Below are 26,977 nucleotides of genomic sequence, written 5' to 3'. Positions count from 1 at the left end.
TGAAGAAATTATACGTCGAGTCCAAAGTGCACCGGGTACTATGTAATTCTTTTCAAGATAAGACGGTTATCATTCGTTTAATATTGCACTTATATTGACGAACACCTCGAACAACATTCGGTAACCTTTTACCAAAACTAGAACTAAAAAACTATGAATTTTAAGAGAGAACTCGAAAGCTAGAGAGAAGAGAGGAGAGAGATTGATTTTTTTTAGAGGTGTTGAAATGGAGAGGGATCAGTCTTTTATAAGCACTACCTAGTAGCACCATAAATACAACATTAAAACTTGGACATTAATATTCAGGTAAAACTGCCGGTAATGGTCTGCAGTTACAAAACGGCCGGTCAAATATTTTAAATGCATTTTGATTGAAAATATAGCTATTTTAGTCATGTTCGGTTTCTACTGCAAAAAGATATATCTAAAACTGAAATAGTCTCCCTAACACCAACACCTACGCCAGCACCAGCATCGAGCAAGCGACGACAAAGCGCACATATGGGGCAACCCAATATTCACTCAAGTCTTTATAACATTTCAAACACAACTTGGACTTGAACTTAATATAAGTAGTGCATTTTTATCATAAACTTCCAATGTGAGATGCACTTGAGTGTAAAAACACTGACCCCTACATCTACCTTACATACACATCAATGTCCACTTTATTCCCATCATAATCCCTTGTGGATTATGCTTTTCTTCTAATTTCTTTCTCTTAAACCTATGGCTTTCACATGTAATTTTAATTCAAATTACAACATTTTATACATTGAATTTTGAAATTGTAATTGATATATTTTTCTTTAAGGGGTTTTTGCTTTTATAGTTTTTCAACTTTTATCGGATTTTGTTACAGGATTATTTGCCTTCCAAATTTTACTACAGAAAAATGGATTATTCTCTGCATTATAAGTAACTATAACTTAAAAATTATAATAAATTAATACTATCTATCATGATCATACAAAATTAATGCGAAAACTTAATTTTAACCATGGTTTATTAATATTCATTATGATTTTCGTTATAATCAAAATATTTGTTGTAGTTTTAAACTAACACTTTGGCTCACCTGTAGAAACAATAGCTAATAGTCATTGCACAACAATAATTAATTAGTATTTTTTATGCTTTTTTACTTTTAATTATAATAATTAATAATGAAAAAGAATGATTTTTCTTCTAGTGTTCTTTTCCCCTGAAGTTTTGGTTAATTCAATTATTTGCCATACCCAATGAAATATTTCGACTAATAATCGGAATTTGGTTCAGTACTCGATGCACCAATACCAAATTTTCAGTTCAATTCAATTCAATACAGTATAATAGTGCCGACTGCACATTCCTAACAAAAGTAATAATTCTTGTTACATGATTTATTGACTGATTATCAAACCTAAATTTTAGGCATCAATTTTCCCTATTTTCCACATTTCTCCTTTTTCTCTAATAACTCCACTAACTCTATCCACCTTCTCCTCTCTCTAATAAAATGGTGTACTGTCTCTCTCTCCCCCTCCCGTTTTCTTCTCTCTCTTCAACCACAATATCTCTTTTAACCCTTTCTTGAGGTCTTATTCCATGTTTGCGTCCAAACGCTAATACATGGAAAGAGATCAATCAAAACAAGACAATAATAAGAATAACAACTCATCATCTCTCCTCTCTCCCAAACACTCCCCAACAAAACATCCTCATCCAAACAACAACAACATTACTTCCACGAATGATCAGAGACTGAAGAGAGATGAATGGAGTGAAGGGGCCGTCTCAACTCTTCTCGAAGCTTACGAGGCTAAATGGTCTCTCAGAAACCGAGCAAAGCTCAAGGGCCAAGATTGGGAAGACGTGGCCAAGTACGTCTCTGCCAGAGCACACAATTCTAAGTCACCCAAGACGCAGACGCAGTGCAAGAACAAGATTGAGTCGATGAAGAAGAGGTACAGGTCGGAGTCCGCCGCCGGCGCTGGGGATGCGTCGTCTTCGTGGCCGCTTTATCCTCGCCTTGATCTTCTGCTGCGGGGGAATGCCGCCGTTGCTCCGATGATGCATGTTCAGGTTGCTAACCCGCCACCGGTTGTGGTGATGGGAACATCGTCCCCGCTGCCGCAACCTCGAGGGCCTCTTGTACCTCCACCGGGAAGTGCTGCGGTGAACTCGCATGAGTCTGGTGGTGTTGACCGGTCGGCTAAGGTTAGTTGGATTTTGCTTTGGCATCTTTTATGGTAAAGGATCTTTTATGACACTTTTATATTATACAATAATATCACATTCACGCGTATACTGTATTTGATTTTATTTTTAAACTATATATAATTTAATTTAACTATTTTTTAATTTAAAAAATATATGTTAAATCACTTGTATAATATCAATATATGACATAAAAGTGTGATAAAAGATCCACCACCATAATATTACGCATTATTCTTTTAGGCATGGTTTTAGAGAACTTTTATTATATTTGACTTAACTTTCATTCCCTACTTTTTTTTCCACCTTAATCAATCATTTTTAATTTAATTAGTAGAGCTAATAAAATGATTAATGAATATATTAAAAATAATTATTCTACATTATATAAATAGAAGATGATTTATTATATATCTTGAAACTAGAAATAAAAGATGATAAATACATAAACCAAAGAGAAATACATTTTTTTCCGGAATAAGTTTATAAAATAACTTAAAAATTTTAAAAAGTATGAGTACTAAGAATGTTGATATTTGAAAATAAAAGCACTAATTTTATTAAATTGAAATTGCTTACTAATTAAAACTCAACTATTTAATTATTACTATTTCATTTAAAACTCAACTATTTAATTATTACTATTTGATTTTTTAAGTATTAGATAATTCTGAATCCACATTATTGTTTTAATAACATTTACTACTTTTCATATTAATAGCATAAAAGTAATATAACAACAAATATGACATAAAAAATTGAGTTGTGATATAATATATAAATAGTTTTACGAAGCTTATAAAGACGATCAAGAAGTCAAACTAAAAAGTATGAAATTAAAAATTGCAATATGTACATAAAATTTTATGCAATAATATTTCAAAATTTAGAAGTTAATAAAGACGTAAATAATACTTTGGGAATATTTAAAAATTGATTCTGAAACATAATTATCATACTTTATAGGAATTTACAATACAAATATACTGTGGTCCAATTAGATTCTATTTTTATTAACAATAGATAATAAATAAGTAAATTATATTCAAGATATAGTAGCAAAAGAAAAAATATATCACACACAGCGATAATATAACACAACATAAAAACAAAATTTAAAACATATAGGAAATAGGTAAAATAAAAGTTAATCAATTTTACTAAACTGGATATAATTTTTTTTTATTATTATTATTACTCAACTATTTTTTATTTTTTACTAAACATAAAAATATACTGGAGAATATTATTATTATTTAATAGTATCAATTTAATTTACAGAATGACTTACAAATAATTTTTCTATAAATTAATATAATTATTATCAATTGATTTGAAAACATAATTGTATATACTATAATATTTCGATCATTAATGAGAAAAACATAAATAATATTATCAACTTAGTATTTTTATTAGCTAACAATAAAGGAAAAAATATAATTTTGGTCCACTAACATGAGGATGGTGATATTTTTGGTACAAGCCTAATTCAAAATAACATTTTAGAACTTGAATTTTTTAAAAAGTGGAAATTTTATTTCAAGAAGTCCTAATTTAGTCGGAATTCTTCGCGTGGGTCACATGTGATCTTAAAATTTTGAGAATTTTTTTCTGGAAAATTTTCTATATGAATTAAAATAATTTAGTACAGTGTCCCTTATGCGGCAAGGATGACGTGTTAGAATAAAACATATCACCATTGCCAACTCACCATGCTTGCCAAATCACCAATTTTAGGCTAAATTTCATTTTATCTCTACCCCCTCCCCACCACCCACCACCAGACCCTCAGCTAGCCCCGCCACCATTCGCTGCAGAGGAGAGCGACTCGCCTCCCTTGCATATAGGGTTGACAACGTCGTTGTACCTATATTAGACCAGGAAAAAGGCGTCGTTGTCATCCCCCATTTTAAATTTTAATTAAGCTTTTTAATTAATTTAATCTAAAATAATTAAAAGAAAATAAAGAAAAAAATTAAGTTAACATTGCCACTTCACCATGCCAGCCAAATCACCTACCACGTAGGAAAATTTTGATAATCTTAATTCACGTATGAGATGATTGCCAAACAGGTGAGAGATCTGCAAATTTTATTCGTCAAGTGCGGCACATAGGAGAGATTCCAGCCAAATTATGGATTTTTTAATTTCGATTGCCACTTTTTAATATTTACAGCCATGATGAATTTCTAATTTGGAATAAGTCTGAATCAAAAGTGCCACCACCCCTAAAAACTGGATCAAATTGTATTTTTTCCAACTATAAAGGGAAAAGTATTATTTTAGTCCGCTAAGTATGCCTAATTTTAATTTTAATCCGATAATTATGTCCATTTTTGTTTAGGTCCAGTAACTTACGAAATTGCTTACTTTTAATCCTCTGGCAAATTTTCGGATAATTTTACCCCTATGCAACTTTGAAAGGCAGTTTTAGTCCATATGCACTCATAGGGGTAAAATTGTCCGAAAATATGCCAGATGACTATAAGCAAGCAATTTCGTAAGTTACTGGGCCTAGACAAAATGGACGTAGTTATCGGACTAAAATTAAAATTAGGCACACTTAGCGGATTAAAATAATACTTTTCCCAACTATAAATAATATATTTACCTTTAAAGGTATATTTCTACACATTTATCGTATGTCATACTTACTAGTATTGAAATATATATGTATATATATATATATATATATATATATGTCGCAGAAAGATTGCAACAACAATGACCCCAAATTATCGGAGCAAGAATCCCATAAGAACCATATTGATGACACAGACAGTAGCACAGGCGCAGTGCATGCAGACAAGGAAAAATCGAAGGGTGAAAGGACGAATAATAACGCAATGAAGCGTAGAAGAGATCACGGACATGCAGGGGAGATAGGGGAGAGCATCCGATGGCTAGCAGAAGTGGTGGTGAGGTCGGAACAAGCACGAATGGAGACTATGAGGGAGATCGAGAGAATAAGAGTGGAAGCCGAAGCAAAGAGAGGGGAGATGGACCTCAAGCGGACAGAGATCATCGCCAATACTCAACTTGAGATCGCTAAGCTATTTGCTAGAGGATCGGTCGATTCTTCTTTGAGGATGGGGAGAAGTTGAAATAATGTCTGTCGTTCTTCACTTGGAAAAATAATTGTTATGAATTAAATTTAGGAGGTATGCTTAAAACGTTAAATACTGACATGGGGTTGGAAGCAAAGTGAGAAATAACATAATAAAGAATTATTCGGTATCAGTAATAATTTGTAATGCGAATTTTATTCGGATATGATTCGAAAGAAAGCAGAAAAGTATCTTCGAGTGAATCAAATTTAAAGTATTATTTAAGAATAAATTGGCTAAAATTAGTTAATATATTATTTTATTCAGATTCTCTAAGTTTTATGTGCTAAAAGGTGGAATAATAAAAGTTTTAGTTTATGTGTTATTCAGAATTCTAATTAATAGAAATAGGCAATTTAGTTCAATGAATTATACTGTAGTTTCAATTATACACACCAAATTGCTACTGCATGCAACAAACCAAATGATTATAGCATATATAATATAATGTAATCATCAAAACTAAGTATGCCTTTCTCCTATAAATATATACTAATTCTTAAAACAAGACAAGTATAGACAAAAACATAAAGCCAAAAATTTACTTCATAATAAATTATATCTTAAAATATAGCTTCAACTGATGAAGAAGGGTAAGTTATATTTTTGGTCCCATAAGTGGATCTCTTTTCAGTTTTGGTCCCATACTTTGGTCAATTCACACATTGAGCCCCATATATTGGTTTTTTTTTTTTTTTTTATCAATTTGAGGACCAATGAGGAATTCCCGTCCAATTGATAACGGCAGCTGCTCTCTCCTTCAGGCCGTTAGTTACGTGATCTGCACGTGCGAAAAATATTAACTTAGACATTTGTTTTGGCGGCAAAATAGAAGAAGTAAAAAGAAAATATTTACCCTTAGTAAAAAAACCCTAATTTCATCCTCTTTGTTCAACCTACGTTGCTGCGCTTCACTAAAGCACTGAAAATTTGTGAGATTCTTACTTTGATTCTTACTTTCAAAATGCCCTTGATTTTTTTTCTTTTGAAATACATCTATTCCCCAACCTTTTGAAATTTTGTGAAGTGCAAAGTGTCGGTCATTGTTGAAGGCAAGAATTTGGTGATTGGATAACTGAAATGGCTCTACGTGACCCCAAATAAAACGAAAACCTCCTCTAGATTACGGTATGTATACACGTTTGAACTGAATTTGTTGTTTATCCACCTTAAATAGTAGAATAATGCTGCTATCTCTTGTTATTAATTTATTCTGATTCATGGCTCGAGATATACCTTTCTCCATTTTGTTGAAAAGATTCTGTGAGCATGTGCTGGATGTTTTGGCTTTTTATGTTGTTGTTTGGTTTAAAAACTGAGCCTTTATTGTTGCTTTCACATGGCTACAGTGAGGTGGTCCCTCACTTGATATATGTGTATATATTGCGAATAATTTGGCAATTAATACTTTTGGCCACTTTTCCAGCTTCTCTGTGTATATATATTGAACCTATACTATCTGAGCATGATACTTACGACTTGTTTTAATTATTTCAGATGATTTGTCTCCAGTTCTTACTTTGAAATTGCATCATGGTGGACAATTCTGTAGTAATCCTAGTCCTGTTGATTATAAAGGGGGGTTCATTGTTGTTTATGATTTTTTGTGTTTCAAGTTGGGGTACGTAAATGGGTATAAGATGTTCTACAAGTTGGGTGAACATGGATTTCAACTTTTATATTCTATAGATGACTTAGTAATTTGTCCGGATCATTATATTGACAGGGTGGTTGATGTGCACTTAGATGTAAGGATAGATGATTTAGGGGTTGAAATTAGGTCTTCCAGTGTTAGGCTTGAAACTAATGAGGGGATTATTATTGATGAGAATGATACAAATCAAACTGACTCTGAAGAGTTTGAGGACTTTAGTGACAATGAATATGAGATGGGGGAGAGTGAAGAAGAAAATGATGATGAATTATTAAATGAAAATACAAACATGGATGCTGAGTTTACTGGAAACAATGTGGATGGGTGATGTGAAGCTGATGGTGGAGCTGATTTAGATGGTGGGGTTGAGGGGATAAAAAAGGATCTAGTGATGAAAACTTTGACAGTGATGAGGGTTCTGATATTGAACAAGAGTCTAAATTTCCTATTTTCAACAATGTTGATACATATAACCCAAAATTTAAACTTGAAATGATATTTTCTAACAAACTGAGTTTAGATTGGCTATCCATTCCCATGTAATAAAAACTAAAGGACACTTAAGATTGCAAAAAATGATGGTAGGAGAATATATGCTAAATGTGGTGCTGAAGGATTGTGATTGGAGAATTCATGCCCTGAAACTTTGAAAAGAATGTACATTTCAGATAAGAGAGTACTATCCTAAGCATAAACGTGGACTGTCATTTACTGCAAAAAGTTTGAAGTCTACATGGTTGTTAGGAAAATACGAATGTCCATTCAAATCAGACCCTAAGCAAAATGGTAAAGACTTCAGAAATGATATAATAAAATATATTAGAGTTAGTGTGTCTAAATCTCAAGCTTACAGAGCTAAACATAAGGCAATTGAAAACATTGAGTTCAAGCATGCAAACTGTGAGTTGTAGTCAAGTAAAAGACCCTGAATATTATGTTGATAAGTGTTATTGCGTTCAAACATTCAACAAAGTATATGAACATGCTATATTTCCAGTCAATGACCCTAATTTATGGAAAAATTGTCAGTTGGAACCACCTATTCCTCCCAATCCTAGAAGAAGTGTTGGCAGGCCTTCAAAAACAAATACATTGGAGCTTGATGAACCTGTTCGAAAGCACAAAAAAAGGAGGCCAAGGAAGAACACTAAGATGAAGAGACAACAATGGATCATTACATATAGCCATTGTAAAGAGACTGGATACAACAAAAAATTCTATAAGAAGAAGGATCAACCAATTCCAGCAGAACTAGTGGTGAGTTTTCAGTTCAGAAATTTTCAGCTTCTTATAGCTTTATTATAAACCTATTGAATGTTGCAAATGCTTGTTGTTGCTTTGTATATTTGTAGGTTTTAGGAGATGTCAATCCTTCAAGGTCCACCTCTAGCTTAGGATTATGAAAATGAACATATATATGCAATCTACTTCGAACTTCCTTTACATTTTTAACAAATTTAAGTGCTGAGCCAATTAATCTATTTTTGCAGATTCACGTATTTAATGGCAGTGTTGAACCAGCAAACACCCCAGTATTTGCTAATGTTTTCTACTTTGAAAGCTCTCATTTTTCATAAATATATGATCTTAAAACTTGTAACCTTTTCATAACTATATAGGTTTATCATGATCAGTCCATGCATGAAAGCTGTCAACTTCCACCAACGATTGAGAATTCCCAAACCTCACATAAATTCACAGTAAGTGGTAATTACTTTCCTTATTTCAAATTTTCAAAACTTAGTGCACTAATGCGTGCTTTATTGCAGGCTAGAAAAATGATTGGTTCATCAACACAAATCAAGCAAAAAAGCAAGAGGACATCAATTTCTACAAAGGTACCACAAGCAAGCGAAGTAATACAAGTTTTTGCAGAGTGCTCCTATTGCAGGACCAACTTCAGAAGTCACCATAAGAGCTCCTGTTCCCTTTAGTGCAAACCATCTAGTTGTTCCTCCTCAACCACAAAAAAGATCGAGCTTCAAAGGTTTGTTCCCACCTTGGAGAATGATGGCAAGAAATATGTTAGCATGAACAACTTGACTTCAATTGTATACCCAAAGAGCAAGAAAAAGTGAAGTGGAGTAGTATTTTTTGTTATTTTTTGGTTGTGTTGATGCAAAACAATGGTACTTTTGGTATTATTTTTATTATGTTCTCAAGTTGTTGTAGCAGTACTTTTGATATTACTTTTGTTATGTGATGGAGCTGGCCAATGGATTATTTTGTATTATTGAACAAAGCAGGACATTGTTCCATCTATAATGACAAGTTGAGATTTTTTAATTTGGTGGGGATCTTATTTTGGATTATTTTGTGTTGAACAAAACAGGGCATTTATTTTCTGCTCTTGCATCTATATATTGTTTAGTTTGTTTTCTGTCTATGGAGGCAGTAGTGGCTTTTCTTATTTCTAGTTGCATTTTTCTCTACGTTTTCACTTCAGATTACCTTCTTTTACAGGATTTTTCCAATTGATTACTTAGATTTTGCTTGAATATGGAATATTAACCATAATGTAACATTGTGTACAAAATTACATATTACCGATTATAAAACAATATTATGATAGAATGCAAAATATAGATTACATATCCTAAAATTAGCACCCTAAAATTGCTAAATATATGAAAAATTAGAGCATATACTCCAAAAAAATTGAGGAAGATTCCAACCAAAACAATACTTAAACAACACCATAAGCCAAGATACAACCAAAAAATAAACTAAAATAGTTTGTCTTTATTGCATCTGTGCAATTTTGTCCTCCATTCTATTCAATTTTTGAAGCAATCCATGTATGATAATATTTGCCCTTACACACATCGGGGGGTCTTCCCAAAGAAAAAAAACCACACCCGCTTCTTTTTTTCGTACACCCAAAAGATCACCTACCCAGGTTGTCGTTGGTCCATAAGGTTCTCAAAATCACAAGCCTTCCACAGTGACAAAAAATTTCTCTATTAGCAGCCATATTTTGTGACATTTTCCTACTAAATGCAAGAGAGAAATGAAGAAATCCACCTTAAATAGTAGGAAGAAGGTGTAATAGCTTTTCCCACCAAGTTGCTGATTTTTCCTCCAAATGTCTATATTTTCCCTCCACACTTGACAGTAACTGACGGAGAGAGCAGCTGCCGTTATCAATTGGATGAAAATCTCTCATTGGTCCTCAAATTGAAAAAAAAAGCCACATATGGGACTAAATGTGTAAATTGACAAGAGTATGGGACGAAAATTGGAAGGAGGTCCTTTTATGAGACCAAAAATGTAATTTATCCCATGAAAAAAAGTCAATATGCTAATAAGAAAAAAGTAAATCTAAAACCTCATCAGTTATTCAAAAGGAATAAAAAAAAACAAAATAAAATTAAAAATGATCTAATAAAGTGGGGAAACAACACGAATCCAATGCCTTTGGATCTTGATATTAGATTTTGGTTAATTGAGCAAAGAACTTGAGAAAAAAAACCTATAAAATAATACGTTAGAGCAATAGAGGTGAAAATAGGAATTTCTTAAGTAAAATAGAGCAAAAGCACGGATTTAAAAGTTGCAGAGAAGAAGCAAGAGAGTGTCCAGATTGTTGAAAGAGAGTCTGTTGAGGGGTATCGTTCATATTTACAGAGGAAGAATCCCTCTTTGCAGGAACTCCAGGGAGATCTGCGTGTCCGAGAAGGAAGGCATATCGGTCAACATGTCGAAGATATTGAAAATGTTTCTAACAATGTAAGAGAACAATATGCTCCTGTTTCGCCTGAGTACTATGTCCCGAGCCCAGATCCTAGTATATTTGCTGATGATACTAAGTTCCTAAAATTCATTTGCTTCTACCACTGCTCATGTCAGTGCTCCACATACGATACTGAACGTGTCTTGTGAAAGAAACGAAAGTCGTCAACTAGTTTTGTTGATGAAAAATTCGATAAGAAGTTTGATGCTTTTGTTAATGGACCGATGATTGTTTGGGTGATATTGCTAAACGATTCAGTGTGGACGCAGATGTGCATATGCACGTCAACAGGTTTGGAGTGCTATGGAGAAAATGAGTCGTCTAATTTTGGAGGAAAAATGTTGGGCTTCTAAAAGCTTGTGAACAATAAGACCGATTTGGACTTATTCATCACTATGTCTAATGATGCTAAGGTGGCCCTTGTGAAGATGCTACTCGACGGAAAAGTCTTATTTCGGTTGCTATATAAAGTATAGAACTCTTTTGTGAATGCACTAGCACTTGAACTAGTTGTAATTGCATATTTTATTTTAGTAGAATATGTATTGATTAACCTAGGGTTTATAAAACTGAAAAACAAACTCTTGGAAAATATTTTGTTGAATGCTTATAGATTCCATTCATTGAGATCTTCTCTGAACTTAGATGAATGGATTGATTGCACCGGAGAAATTAACTTTTGGAGGGTATATCATGCTCTATCTATAGGTGCATGTTTTTCTTGTATAGGTTTAGGGATTTATTAATATTAACTATTGTGCAATTATAACGATATGTTGCAAGTCAGCTTCTTCTTTTTAGTGTGAATTATATGATTGTTGTTGAATTTTATTTTATGCTACATGTTTCATGAAAGTTGCACTTTTAGGTTTTAAGAAGTACAACTATAATTGCTATTAGGTACAGTTATGTTTGGTATTAAATAATACTCATTACATTTGCCTACGATATGGTTCTGTTCATTATTTAACAAAATAATACTCATTATATTTGCCTAAAAGTTGACTCTTTTGATGAACTGTTCTCGGATTAAAACATAAAAAATTTTCATGAAGTTTGATGTACAACCAAACTAACTTTTAACTAATATGGCCATGAACTAGTGACAGAAACTTAAGTTCACTGCTAACCACTAAATTCCATGATTTATCAATGTGATAAACATTTGTTTAAATTAACGATACGGACTTAGTGGTTTGTACCCCATGATTTTATATTGCAGGAGATCTGAGTTAATGACAAACAGATGCTTAGAAAAATTATGTTCTTAGCACAAGACACTTTAGAGAAATTAAATTCTTAATAGCCGGACAAAAAGATCGATTCTAGAGATAACAAGTCATAAGATTTTCATTACATTTGTCAAAATAAAAACATAAAATAAGGACAACAAAAACAAGCATAAACTACGGGCAACATAAACAAGCATAAATTACGGGTGTCACAAAGCATATATCAAGCCATAAGCTATCAAACTTCTTTTGAGCCAGACGACACGTCCACAATTCCATCAACATCTATCCCCGCTTTATCAGCTCTTGGGCAACTAGGACGAGCTTTGTTTCCATAGCGTGCTTTTGGTACTGAAGGACCTAGAAAAATAGCAGGAAGAGTAGTGAAATTTTGGCTCACCAAATTGCTCACATACTTTCGCGAGGGAAAAGATTTGTTCAAACATATTGAACTCTAGTCATTAAAAAAAAAAAAGAGAATAAACATGTGATAAATTAAAAATAATAAATTTACTTGAAACACTTTAGACCAAAAACAACTAATATCCACCCTTGTTTCAACAAAACAACCTATGTACACCATTCTTTCATAGAGTAAAAACAGACAAAAGACCTACTACTTAACAGTAAGAATTATAGTTTTTTCTTCCCCTTTCCCTTGATCTTCTCATTCTTCTGTTGAATTTGGCCGATTGCTTGAGTTAGATTCGATATGATTACAATTTTTTTTCCTCCCTTTACAATATACGGTGTATATCTCGAACTCCCTTGTTCTTGGGAGGGCCTTTAACTCTCAACAAATGGTGCTGGCTCCTTTATCTTGACCCCCTTTTTGGCATTGTTTGAATTGCTCAAACATGATCGGTGTAGTTCTTGTAGCTTTGAGAGGATTCTTGAAAGCAGGGGTTGGTAGAAGTGGGATATATCCCTATACAAGAAAAACTGAATAATGTAGAAAAAAACATAAAAAAATCACAGATATTACTATCATTCACATCTTCAAACACTTACACTTCTTGTTCTCCTATGCATGATAGCCTAGGGTACTTCAAACACAGGCTCCTTTCCTTTTCTTCTCACCTAACAGTTTAATCAATCAAGGAACAAGTTGACTATAAAAAACAATAACATCATACGTTTAGTTGTGGAGCTGGTGGAGGTAGATTCACTTGGCTTCCTTCATCGGTCACACGCTCCTTACCTCACCTGACAAAAAAAGTAATGACAAGTATTCATACATTAAGCAATTAAACTAAAGCATTAATCAACTGAAAAAACAAACTTGAATTTACTTGGCTTGTTGCATCTGCAACATTCTCTTTTTCAGTTGCTTTTGTGGTACATCCCCTGGTATTGTGTCCCTGAATGCCACACTTGATAGTTATTTGTTGTCTCTTGACTTTGTTTGCTCCTTCTTTGATAAATGGACCTGGTCTTTTCTTCTTCTTCTTTGTGACAGGCTCGTCAGCTTCCATTCTTCTTGCTTTCCTTGGCTTTCCTACTTTCTTGATTAGATTTGGTGGGGCTAGTGGAATTAAGTTACTCATCTTCAATTTGCTTCTTCGATTGATAGGCATAATTATATGTCGATAGGTCTTCAAGTATGTTTCCACCCTGTAGCATTGGTGTAAATTTTCTATGTCCTCACTTCGATAAAAAATAGCACTAACATCATATTTACAAGGTATGCCACTCAAGGCCCATTTTCTACACCCACAACTTGCATTCTCCAAATCCGCACTATATTAGGAGCCATCAAAGCATGAAATTTGGTAATGCTTGGCATAAGATTTTATTAGTATGCAATCTCTAAGTTTTTCAATGTTTCTATCAATTATTTTTGAATCTTTGGACATAAAACTCTTTGCCACCTTTTCTTTGCTCTGTCTCTATTTTGTTGAAGCCTTTGCATGAAGTATTCCATTATCCACTCAAGCAATAACAGAATCGGTTTATCCCTTGCTTCATTAATATTGCTATTAAAAACTCTCACAATCATTGTTGAGTAAACTATCACACCTTAGATAACAAGAAAAATGTGACCTAATCCACTCTTTGGGATTTTTATCATTAAACCATTCAAAGGCCCCTTCATCCAACTTATTCATTTCTTGCATTACCCTACTAAAATCATTAACTGTTGTTGCTCTTATTGCTTTCCATAACACATTTTTGAATGCAAGTCCCCTAAACCCATAATTCTTGAAATTTGAATGCAAGTTCAAACACAAAATCTATGTTCAAGATTTGGAAATAATTCTTGCAATGCACCAGCTAGTCCCTTTTGTTTATTTGTTTATCTGACATGAGAGTGAAATGAGAATCATCTTTATATACATACCCATTTTGACCAAAGTTAAAAACTAATCTCATATATCCTTGTTCTTTTGCCTAACCACAACTTACCAACCAGGAGGGGGGGTGTTGTCATTTAGGATCGGTCTCGCATAATCACTAGTTTTTGTTTGCCTTCTTGCCGTATTTCAGGCTATTTTCGATCAAAATAGATTTGGGGGAAATGGGGATTAGCGCTCGCGTAACAGAGAAAATGGAAAATGTTAGGGTCAGGTGGGGAGAATAGTGGCAGCAGGCCCATTCAATTTTAGTGGCATGTGTCATCACACATGAAGGCTACAACTAGATAAGTGGTCATAGAACTCGCAAAAATTTGCCTCGCGTGCAATTTTCGATATAAATTTTAAAAAGTGGCCGTAAAATTCACAAGAACACTCTAAATCTGACTTAATTTCATCATTTTGCAAATTTACAAGACTAGTTATAAATTAATGGGCATACTTACAAGATTAAATCTAACTAATTTTTTGAAAATTTTTTAATCATTGTATATCAAATTTACTTTGTATCCTCTAATAATATCACGATATAATGTGATCGATATAGAATAATATCCGTCGATATTATGACCAATAACATGCCTTTGAACTATGGCATGTACCACAAAGCTACCAAATCACCATTTCATTCCCATTCCAAATTTTAATATATCAAGTTTCCACATTGTTTGCAATTGTATCCATAAACCACCAAAATCAATCAACCCAAGGCTCAAAGGCAAATACATTAATGAGGGTAGCTTCGATCTCTAGCTGCATGGCTCCCGCGCGACGCCGAGCCTAGAATTGGGAACATCAATGAGAACGCGGTGGTTCTGTTGCTGGAAGGTGGCGATGACGTTGAGGACGGAGTTTACGCTGCTGTCAGGGGCTGCCGCCATGGCGAGGCAGGAGGTGCTGCCGGCGCTGCTGCGGATGAGGAAGTTGTCCTGTGGGAGGCTCATGTTCAAGCCTGGGAACATGAATGTTATCGTCGGCACCGTCACCGGAACCGTGTAGCATGTGTCGAAGCCTCCGAGCGACGACACGGTGGCGTTCCCCATCTGGCGACGGAATTCGTCCCTCACGGCGGTGTAGGCGGGCTTCACAAGCATGGTGAACACCGTGCCTGTTCAAATTGTTAGAACATGAAAAGATTCAAATGAGGGATAATATTATAAATAAAATAAATTTTCAAATACTAAAACAGAATTATAAAAGCAAATCTAACTTTTCCCAAATAGTGATATTATGAGATCTGTTGCTCTAAATCATAAAAGTGAATTATTCCCTATATTATAATCAATTGAACTTATAAAAATACTTATTATAAACAAAGATCAAATAATCTAATGTACAAAATTAAATTATATATTGATGTTTAATCAACATCTACCACAATTTTAGTTATGGTAAAAATATTGGGCAAAATTCTCTTTTAGTCGCATAAAACAAGGGCAGAATTTGTTTTGGTACCATAATTATGCTAGGTGTCGCTTTTAGTCCTATAAAACTTATAATCAAGCTTTTTTTTTTTCAAAAAAGTCATGTATGTTGTAGTTTTGGGACTAAAAGGTGGACTAAAAAGTCCAAAATCACATTTTATAGGATTAAAAAGACGTGATTTTAAGTTTCATGGGTCTAAAAGAGTCATCCTGTCATAGTTGTGATACCAAAATAAATTATACTCTTGTTTTATGAGACTAAAAAAATATTTTATCCCAAAATATCTGATATGCTTCTTAAATATGATCAAATAATTTGCTATGATTTTCAATTATAATTATTATTTTTGCCTAGCCTACTTAAACAATGACCAAAAATCAATGTCTATGACTAATTATTTTTTTTCACAGTTTTTCATTTATTGCCACGACAATTAATTACGAGAAAAAGAGTATATTTCTTTCAATGATTTATTAATTAGTTGATTAATGCTTACAATTATTAATAATTTACTATTAACTAAATATATTTTTAGACCCCTTGTCCTCAAAACCTAATTAATGCAAACCAAAAAAATAACCCAATTAATTTAAGAAAAAACTATTTTCAAGAACTCAGAAAATGTACCTGAATCAAACACAGTTCCAGCTCCAGTATTAGGATCGAAAGCAAAAGCACTAGGAGGGATATTAACACCTCTTCTGCCGACCTTGATACCCACAAGATTAACATAGTAGAATGAAGATCTCCTTGGGTTCTTGAGCAATGGTGTGGTTCTGATCCTCTTGGGCTGGCTGTTGGGCCCCAACCTCAGCGACCCACTGAAGTTGGCAGACCTGTAGCTGGGCAGGCAGTAGGAGAATGTGGACTGATAGAGACTAGATGTTTGGGACAAGAGCGATAACGGGCCTCTGCCCAAGCCCAGCAGCCCTTGTGCCGGGAGGGACGTGCCGGTGGCCGTCTGAATGCAGCCGAAGGTGAAGCCCGCGACGGAGTCGGTGGCCAGGGTGATGTTGTCGTGCACGAGGCTGGCCGCGATGGCGGAGCCACCGTACGTTAGGTTGAAGCCGCATGTGGTGCCTCCGCAGCTTGGGTTTGGTACCTTGAGTTGAATTTTAAGTCGAGAGAAAATTGTTAGTGAACTAATAATTGTGTGATCATAATGTCAGAAAAGCGAGTAATTACAAAATTATTGGTGTTAAAAGTAGGAAATTTATGATTTTAGTAATGTACGTATAAGAGAGTGGTAAATCTAGTTTGTACAAAATTTATTTGGGTATATTAAATTTTGTCACTTGTCGTTTTATAATTTGACATTTTTTTTTTTATATGAACTTAGTATTTCAACTTTGTAAAATCTGCACGTTGCCATATATGACCATTTTTCAATTAAATTTTTGTTGAAAAAATATCACATATACATGGCATGAGATGTTGTTCTGACAGAAAAATGTTGTAAATTAGGTCACATATATATATATGGTAATTTGCAAATTTCATAAAGTTGAGATGATAACAAAAATAGTTAGACCACAAAGTATAAAAATAGGCATAATTAAGATAGAAAATTAAATATAATATACCCAATTAATTTTGATATTTTTATCATGTAATTTTAAAAGTTTTCAACTTTAAGAATAAAAATGTCATCAACTTAAAGAGTGCACTTTTTCGAACATTTTAATAAATTTCGATTTTTTTTTGCTCTCAATGCAAAAAAATCTAAAATTCAAAAAAAATAATCAAAATAAATTAATCCGTAACTAAAATTGCCGTCTATTAGTTATAGAACTAAAATTTTTGACTAAAACCATAATCATGTGGATATAGTAATTATGAAATATTCCTAAAGCATAATGTAGGGTCTTAATGTAATTATGAATCTCCGACATGGCCACTAATGTCAAATCAAGATCGAGTACATAAGATAATATTAACCATATGATTAATTAGTAGTGCAATAACTCATATTCCAAAATGGCTCTATTATTTAAAATAGATTTGATTAAAATAAGTAGTATCTCTATTACATAGAAAAATGTGATACAGCTGCTCGCTACTACAAATATAATTTTAGAGAGAAAATATATGTAGATATTTTAAAATTGTAACAAAAAGATATATGTGTATAGTAAATGAAAATAATTTTCAGCTTTACCTTAATATAATTATTAAAATTGTGCATAATTCTATCACTAATGAAAAAATTTATTTAAGTATTATCACTATTTAAATTATCAAATTCAATTGTATATCAATTACATAATACATATATTATACTTACTATATAATTAATATATATCCAATTAAATCAGGTGTGGTTGAATCAATATAATTACGTCATAAGTATGATATACTTATTATATAATTCGTTAATTTTTTTAACTGTATATCAATTACGTAATAAATATATTATACTTATTATATAATTAATTTATACCCCGTTAAATTGAGTATGGTTTCGAATTTCCGGAATTCGGGGCTATGATTATCATCAATATTGCCCCCTTCACGGGTCATACTGAACCTCTAGAAATGGACAAGCACAACAGCAGAGAATAACGACAATGAACATAAGATACCATGTACCATGTGACCCCACGAAAGGAGAAAGGACCAGAAAAAGAAAAACCACAGGCGGCGCGTTAATTAACGCGTGACACACGTCAAGGACGCCGCCGCAGAATTAACTAATACCTGGTTGCACTGCGGGGCACCGCAGGCCACGGGCATGAAAGTGGCGGAGTTGGAGGCGTTGAAAGTGGTGGCGGAGCAGCCAACACAGCCGGTGCATGGAACCCATGCAGCGTCATTGCTCGTGTCTACGGCCATAAGTAGTGTCTGGGCTGGGGTGCCGATCTTGGCCCTGACGATGTAGGTGGGGTTCTGAGTGATCGCCCTGCCGGAGGCTATCGGCACGATGGACCGCCCCGCGACCTGGAGGCTCGACAGGTATTGCAGCCGGGCTTTGTCACTGGACTGCATTTGGAGCAGGCTGGCCTCCCATGAGAGTGGGGTTTTGGGCCTGAACGGGGAGCATGGACTGTTTACATGGATTACTTGGAGGGTTGAGCCCTGGTCATGTACATCGCAGTTAGGGGTGTGGAGGCCTTTGGCAAGTGTGAAAAAGAGAGTGGCTAGTGAGAAGAGAAGAGCAGTCATGGCGTTTAGGGATAGTGGGAGGGCCAGAGGGGTTTCCCTTCCCTTTTTGTGATGTGGGGTGGTTTAGTGTCTGAGAATGAGATGGACATTTATAGTTGGAAGTGTGCTAGTCTAGTGTGTGTGTGTGTGTGTGTGTGTGTGTTGGGCATGGGAGAAATGAGAAGGAAACTACTGGGTTAGACTAGCTAATATTTCACTACAAATGCGTGCATTCTTCTTAGGAGAGGTTCTGGTCATAAATAAAGTTGAGTCTACAAATATGATCATGATCATTCATGTGCATCCATTAATTGTTCAAGCTTTGAAATCCAGGAACCTCCTATCCATTGTCCTCCCCAAAAAAGGGTAAAGAAACGTAGTAAAACCTTCCCCAATTTTTATATATAGTTAAGAAAAAATGGTCAATTACATATTAACTGTATAATATCTGTTATATCAAAAATTTTAACAATAAAATGTTTGAGTAAAGTAATGAGAACTATTGGATGTGAAGAGTTATTAATAATAGTTGGATTTAAAATTTATAGAGATGAATGGTCTAAAGTTTTCTGAAAAACTTTTAAACTATATGAGAACTTTTATCCTTATATATACATAGGAAAAAATACAAACAACTTTCTTGTAGTATCCCAAATGAGCAAATTACCCCATTATGAAAAAATAAATAGCAATTTATCTATCTATATTTTTTAAAATACAACAATTTATCCCCCTATAATTTTTAAAATGAAGTAATTACCTTCCTGTATAAGGAGGTAAATTGCTTCATTTTAAACAGTATAGGGAGGTATATTGCTATATTTTTTTCGTACGAGTAATGTGCTCATTTTCAATATTATATGAAGATAATTCATTTTTTATAGTTGTATAATATATATGTATATAAAATAAGTATAACATATATTATATATGCATAATGTATGATATATGGCATATATATATATATATACTAAATCATTAAATAAATAATAACTTTTAAAATATAGGGCGGGGCGGGTGCATGGGGCCTATCATCTACGGCTCATTGACATTCCTGCCTCAATTTGAGGCTGGTCCCAGATCTTGGCCGCACAGGCGACGGCAATGATCTCGGTGACTGGGAAGGGAAGGCTCGTCAGAGGAGGTAGAAGGCAGGGAAACGGTGAACCGTGGTTGCAATTTACCTTATATAATATCGTAAATAAATAAATTATATTTTTATAATAAAAAAATAATAATTTATTTCCTGTACTTTTTAAAATAAAGCATTTTACATCCCTATCTATGGAGATAATTTGTTTAATTTTAAAAAATACAGGGATAAATTGATGCATATTAAAAAATATAGAGAGATAAATTATTTTATTTTTTGATAGAGAAATATAAAATTTGTTAATTTTTACAATATCAGGTAGTGTTGTTTGCATTTTTTATTTGTTTAATACAGAAATTTTTTTACAATTTCACAAAAATACGGAAAGAATTCTTGCATTTTACCCCTTGAAGCAATTATGATGAAGAAATACCACCACGTGAGGGTTTCATCATCATGACTGTAAAACATGGCAGGAAACGTGCTTGTTAAGTGTGTGAGTGTGTGTTTGTGTGAGGAGGACAATGCATACACTTGCTTATATGATATTGCAACATCGATCATCACCATATATGAAGGGAGTCATGATGATTAGTATATATAGAAATGTGGGGTAAATTATATTTTTGATCTTATAAGTGAATCTGTTTTTAATTTTGGTTCTATACTTAAATCAATTTGCACATTGAGTCCTATATATAGTTTTTTTTTTTTAATTTGAGGACCATTAAGGGATTTTCATCCAATTTATAACGACAATTGTTCTCTCTGTCAGTCGATACAATCAAAATAAGGGTAAATTACATTTTTGGTCCTATAAGTGGACCTGTTTCCAGTTTTAGTCCAACACGTAAATGTGTTAATTGGCCTAAGTGTGAGACCAAAATTGAAAACAGGTCCACTTATGGGATCAAAAATGTAATTTACCCTTATTTTAATTGTATTGACTAACGGTGCCGTTATCAATTGGACGGAAATCCCTCAATGGTCCTCAAATTGAAAAAAAAAACCACATATGGAACTCAAGGTACAAATTAATCTTAGTATGGGACCAAAATTAAAAATAAGTTTACTTATGGAACCAAAAATATAATTGACCCTAGAAATGTGGGGTGTATAGGGAATTGTCCGAGTAATGGAGGGGTATAGTGGACACTCAAATGTAGTATGGGATTGTTTGGAACCAGTCTGTATTCCATTTACTTTTGTTTGTATGATGATATGATAGCATCACAATTCACAGTGGGATTGTGGGAATTAGGTACCCTCTTGAGCTCATGCCTTTGGTCCAATACTTGAGTGGGAGAGAGATGATAATAGTAATATTTTATTTTTATTGTTATATCTCTTTGTATAATAGTAATATTTTATTTTTATAGTTATATATATTTGTTGTCATTTTTTGTTTTTTTCCTTGTGTATCTGTGATACAGAGAATGCAGATTTGGAATTTTGGGATTTAAACATATAATAGTACTATTTAAAAAAATAAAAAGAAGATGGTATGCAGTTTCTAATTATTTTGAGGACAGGTGTTCCGAGGAGAAAATCCAATTTTGATTGCCAAGTGGGGACATATATATAATTGATATGACATGGCTTGAATTTTTTATTTCAAGTTTCATTGTAATTTTTATTCTATTTAATATATATGTTATGTGTATAAAAGGGCAAAAATACTTTTTTAGTCTGATAAAATAAAGATAATTTTTTTGGGTACTATAATTATATGATAAGTGTCGCTTTTAGTTTCATAAAACTTATAATCACATATTTTTAATCTTAAAAGTCATGTTCGTTGTGATTTTGTGACTAAAAAAATATGTTTTGGGACTAAAAAATTATTGTGGATTTGGGAATAAAAAGTGCACAAAATCACACTCTTCGGACTAAAAAGGTATGAGTTTGAGTTTTATAAAACTAAAAACGTCGCCTACTGTAGTTATCGTACCAAAAAAGTTATGCCTTTATTTTATGATATTAAAAAAATATTTTGCTGTATATAAAAATTATATTAACTACTTTATATAAGAATAATTTTATACAGGTGGCATACATATTTGACATAGAATATTTAGTATATTAAATGTAACCGGATTTTAAATTAAAAAAATTAGTATAGAAGATGCACTAAGATTTTAAATTAAAAAAAAAAACAAATCAATATGCATATTTCATGGAAGAATATTAATTACTTTGGTGGTTGTTCTTTAGCCTTTTTGTTCATGTTTTCATTTTTAATTCTTAGTTTCAGAAGAAAGTAAAATAAGAATATGATTTGATTAGGTAATGATATTGTATTTTGTATTGAATTATGATGTTTAATCAATATGGCCACACTACAAAGGCCGAAGGATCTTTGATAAAATCCTCAAATTATTAGAAGACTAGCCCTGCAAAATAGAGGTTAGCACTCCAATGCTTAAATTAGTAATGGATTAAAAAGGACTAGAAAAGGAAACTTGAAATAAAGTGAGAATAATGGTGAGATATGATTAAGGATGATGAATATGCGTGTGGATTGCAAATTATAAGATTGAAATAGCTTAAGGACCGAGAGAAAATGAGAGTTTGAAAATAAAGAATGATGTTACAAAATGACTGCACAAGGCCTCTAGTTATAAACATGTACAAAGCAGGATATTGGCATTATTGTACAGTCTCGTATGGAGTTGGAAAACCCTTCAAGTTGGCTATCATCCAGAACAAACCATTTGTAATTTGGATAAATATCGATTGAGATACATAAGTTGGATTAAATCCTGTCGTATCTGTCTAAAAATCCAGGAGTTGGTTGTGGATTTCCCAACTCGTTTGTTACTGCTTTACTTGGAACCACCTGGAGATATTTTAGAGTGATGTGTACAAATGTGTTGGCAAGCTATATGACGTATCCTCCCCATTATATGATGACGTATCCGATTGAAATGGGCTTATTTGTTAGACCTTCCAATTCAGTAAAGTAACAGGTAAGTATGTGGTCTTTCTTCCCTGCTGGGTTTTATTGGTCCTGTTGATGGACTTTATCCGTCCTGTTGGTGGACCCTTATACATCCAACTGATAAGCTACCTGGGCTCTTAGCTGGCTAGGTTAGTTTGCCTAACGTGTTGGCTTGGCCCAATAGTTTTAGGGGGCATCATCACTCTCCCCCTCCAGGAGTGTAGATCATAGAGCTTGATTACTGGAGTAGGTGATTGTTTCGCAAAAAAGAGAAGAATTTTCCTGCTCGTCAGCAGGACGAATCCCGTTAAGCTTCTTGAGTAATGCCAACTGATTGCAGGGCTCTATCTAAAGTCTCCTTTCTACTATGCTTCGTTGTTCCTGTTATAAGGCAAGAAATGTTGACCTGTTGTGCCCAGCTAATGCATGTGTACTTATTCCTGTTGCTCCTGTCATTAGTAAGGAACATGTGATTTTGTTAGCAGGATAGAATATATCTCAAAGTAGATGAGTATGGATAGAACTCAAGTAGTAGGTTAGCCTAAGCAGGTTTTATTGACATTATGCTGAAATAGGTGTGCCAGCAGAAGGCAACTGAAAGCTAAAGTGATGTGTCAGCTAGAAGCTGCTTGTATATTGTACATGCCAGCTGGTGATGGCTAAGTTGGATGCATGCGCTAGCCAGTTGCAACTCATGTCATGTAAATGTGTGCACCAGCTAGGGCGACTTATGTAAAAACATGAGCTAGCTGGTGGTGGCTACTTATTTGGAGTCAGCTGGGAGCTGAAAACTAAGCTTGCAAGTAGCACAATATGGGAAGCAAGAATTGCCTTTATCCATGTGAGATAATTCTTGATTACAAGTACATAAAGTTGTAAATAGGGAGTAGGGAATTTAAGAATAAAATTTTCTAAGGTTATAAGAATTCCATGGTCGAGAAAGCCTCCTAGAGAACATCTGCTTGTTCCTTACTCCTGGAAGAGCTGTAGTAGTGAGAACGTTATCTCTTTTGCTCGCGTAGTTTTTCTTTATCTATGTAGTCAATTAGGTAGCCGACTTGTATAAGCTTTTCTTATCTTTTGCCTCAGCTAGCGGCACCGGTTGGTGTCATCCCCGTACTCCCTATGGTACCTACAAAAATATTTAAATTTCAGGAGATGGGGACCTTTCTCCGAGTGTTTAGGCTATTGTAAGGCTGGATGCTAGTCAATTTCGATGAGCATTCTAGCTGGGCTGGTATAAGCGGGGTATGTGCTCGTTCTTTGGGTCAAAGGGGTTGAAGCATCCTTTAGAAAGACAACCTGTTCTCTCTTCGCCTATCATGGCCGCTGCTTCTCACCAGCAAGACATCCTGTAGGTCTATTTTGTTTCCAGCCTGAGCTAGCACGTCTAGGAAGTAAATAATTGGCTTCTTATCTAGAGAGTCATAAAAGGGACTTCCGCGGAGTCCTTGGGTGAATACACTAACTACCACATCTTGGTAAGCTGCTTGGGCCTCACGGATGGTTTTGTTGAAGCGCTGAACATAGACCTTTAGAGTCTTATTGTCTTCCTACTTGACCCTGAAAAGGTTGATAATCAATTTTTGGTACGTCTTGCTGCTAGCAAACTGGTGTTGGAAGAGGGAGCTAAATTCTGCAAAAGATCTAATTGAATCATTTCCTAGAAAAATTCAGTACGCAGTAAGAAAAACACGAAACTTAATATCATCAGTATACCTATGCAGCAAGGCTACATTTTCGAACGTATGGATATGCTCAGCAGGATCAGTGGGACCATCATAAGTAAGTAGGTGCGAAGGTGTTCGAAAATGAGCAGAGAGTTCTTCAGCCATGATGTGCTTGCTGAAAGGATTAATTAGTTACAGAAATCTCTCTCTCTTAAGCAGTACTAATTCTTAAGCATAAGTAGAGCTTAAACCATGGATTTCAATTGAACGCATGGATGAACAAAGTCTACAAGATATGAGCCAGTAAACAACTTAAAACGCTAGATTGAGAACCGCGGAGGGTCAAGTGGATTGTCTCCATGCTGAATTGATGCAACTGCTAGCAGAAGGTTTTGGGCCGCCCGACCCGCCTACCCGACCCACCAGGTTTTGCTCTGCTTTCTGCCCTTTAAATACTTCTTTCTCCCTCTCATCCCTCATAACCCTAACCCTATTTACCAAGTGTTGTTTGCTTCTCTCTCTCTGACCCTTTGGGTTCTCCCCCTTCTCTTCTCGTTTTCCCTTCCGCGCCTCCTTTTCCGAATGTTCGCCTCCGGCCATTTAATTGCCAGTCTCTTTATATGGTTGGTACTGAAATAGTTTGGCAGATCAAGAAACAAAAAGAAATAATCTATCCTGTCTTGTTCCTCTACATTTTGACCTTGTTCTTCATGCCCTAAAACTTGAAGGGTCAAGGTTAAATCAATAGCCTTTGTGGCCGTGTCTTTGTGGCTCTCTGATATAAAAGCCTTTGTGGCATTCTTTGGTGGTTTTGTGGTATAAAGCTTTGGTGGCAACCGTGAAATTCTAAAGGTTGTTGATCTTTGATCTTGGTGGCTTTGGATCTGGCTATCTGAGCCTATCTTTACAGTTTCTATCTATATGCATATACGGTCTTTAGTTTTGCAGTTTTTGGATTAAGCTTGGTATTGTTCTTAATTTTTGTAAAGCTTGTAATAAGTTTGTATAAGGGTTTTTTCAACCCATAAAAATCTATAATTATTTAAAATTTTTGTAATATTGCTGAAGCTTGGTAATCCATTGTGTTGAAGGTCAGCAGTTGTCCAGACACATCAACTACTATCCCCCCATCATAACTGGAAGAGACGCAGGTGTACGAAACAAGATGCAAATGTTCCATGCCAAGGTGCATCATATGATATAGTACCTAGAGGTACCTTGGCCACATGATGGGCCTCCATCAAAGACTGCAGCCACCTCAAGCGATCAACCGCTAACTCACCAAGATGTAGAAGACCTGGCACCCAACCCAATTGCCTCCTCGTGATGGTCAGGAGGCTATAGTCCTAGATTAGGATTTTAGTGTCTATTTATGTAAATTAAATAAATTTTAATAATAATGTTTTCATGTACACATTACTTTTGTATTTATTTTTTTGCAATGCATTAAATATAATATTTATTGCACTTTGTATTAATATTCTTAATAACAGCAATTTAATTAAAAAAATAAAATTCGTCACTATTGAAAATTAAAAAAATAAAAGAAAAAATTGCGACGGATTTGAGCCGGCCACAATCTTCTCTAAACTTGAGATGCTAAAACTTCTTCAACTCGCAAAAGGAAGATTTTGACAAACTACATCCCATTATTGCCACAGTGTTCCGTCACAAAATCTGTAAGCAATTATTTTTTTGTCAATATTATAAATACGCTCATTGCAAATGGCTGATGAAAGTTTAATTACAATTACCAGATTTTGAAAATAAAAATTTAATAGTTTATTATTATTTTTAAATTTTGAAAAATTAAATTATTTTTACTTAGTTTTCAAAAAATAAAATTTTCTAATTCAGATTATTTTTTTATATGTATATATTTATATTTGGAATTTATATAAATTTAATAAAAAGAGTAAAACATCGTCTTCCTCACATTTCCGGCCAGATTCACCGCCTTCCCCCACCGCCTCGCCATGGATTTGGGGGACGGGGGTGGCCCAGATGATCTCCATCACCCAGATCGAGTGACGACGGCGAGTTTTTGCCCACATTTTCGTCGCCCGCTTTACCTGCAGAGGCGACGACAAGGTCGCTTAGAAGACTGGGCAACCTCGCCGTCGTCCAGAGACTGGTTCGTCGCCGCCTTATAATATATATATACATATATTATGTATAACTATATTATTTAGATATATAAATGTACATATATATAGATATGCATATATATATATACATAACTATATGTATAGGGATGACAATTGAACCTGGACCCTACAAAACCCGCCCATTAGGGGTGGTTCTGGGTCCCAGTCCAAAATATTACAAGTGGGGCCGGTAGCAGCCCCCGAGTGCTTAAGGACCCGCCCCCAAACCTACCCCAATTTAATTATTTAATATATATATATATATATATATATATATA

General features: G+C 34.2%; 2 protein-coding genes across 2 annotated transcripts; one reads left to right on the top strand and one right to left on the bottom strand.

Moving 5' to 3' along the window:
- On the top strand, nucleotides 1,609-5,442 carry LOC105172186 (trihelix transcription factor ASIL2-like; the record flags this gene model as incomplete). Its single annotated transcript, XM_011093548.2, has 2 exons — nucleotides 1,609-2,199; nucleotides 4,911-5,442. Coding segments are annotated over 2 exons (987 nt in total), but the record flags the coding sequence as incomplete, so codon positions are not given.
- LOC105172184 (aspartyl protease AED3) lies at nucleotides 14,893-19,160 on the bottom strand. The gene is made up of 3 exons (XM_011093547.2): nucleotides 18,405-19,160; nucleotides 16,335-16,809; nucleotides 14,893-15,390 (listed from the first exon to the last, which is right to left on the bottom strand). Exons 1-3 carry the CDS (start codon nucleotides 18,867-18,869, stop codon nucleotides 15,032-15,034), a joined length of 1,299 nt encoding a protein of 432 aa, XP_011091849.1. The 5' UTR covers nucleotides 18,870-19,160; the 3' UTR covers nucleotides 14,893-15,031.

This window comes from Sesamum indicum, linkage group LG10 (assembly GCF_000512975.1).
Source record: "Sesamum indicum cultivar Zhongzhi No. 13 linkage group LG10, S_indicum_v1.0, whole genome shotgun sequence".
Taxonomy (NCBI): domain Eukaryota; kingdom Viridiplantae; phylum Streptophyta; class Magnoliopsida; order Lamiales; family Pedaliaceae; genus Sesamum; species Sesamum indicum.
The sequence above is the reverse complement of the archived record's forward strand: the minus strand, read 5'-3'. Positions and strand labels throughout refer to the sequence as shown.

Coding starts and splice junctions, on each gene's coding strand:
- LOC105172184 (XM_011093547.2), bottom strand. CDS start 18,869: ATGACTGCTCTTCTCTTCTCACTAGCCACTCTCTTTTTCACACTTGCC. Junction 16,810..18,404: donor GTGCCCCGCAGTGCAACCAG/GTATTAGTTAAT, acceptor ATTCAACTCAAG/GTACCAAACCCAAGCTGCGG. Junction 15,391..16,334: donor TGGAACTGTGTTTGATTCAG/GTACATTTTCTG, acceptor CAATTTGAACAG/GCACGGTGTTCACCATGCTT.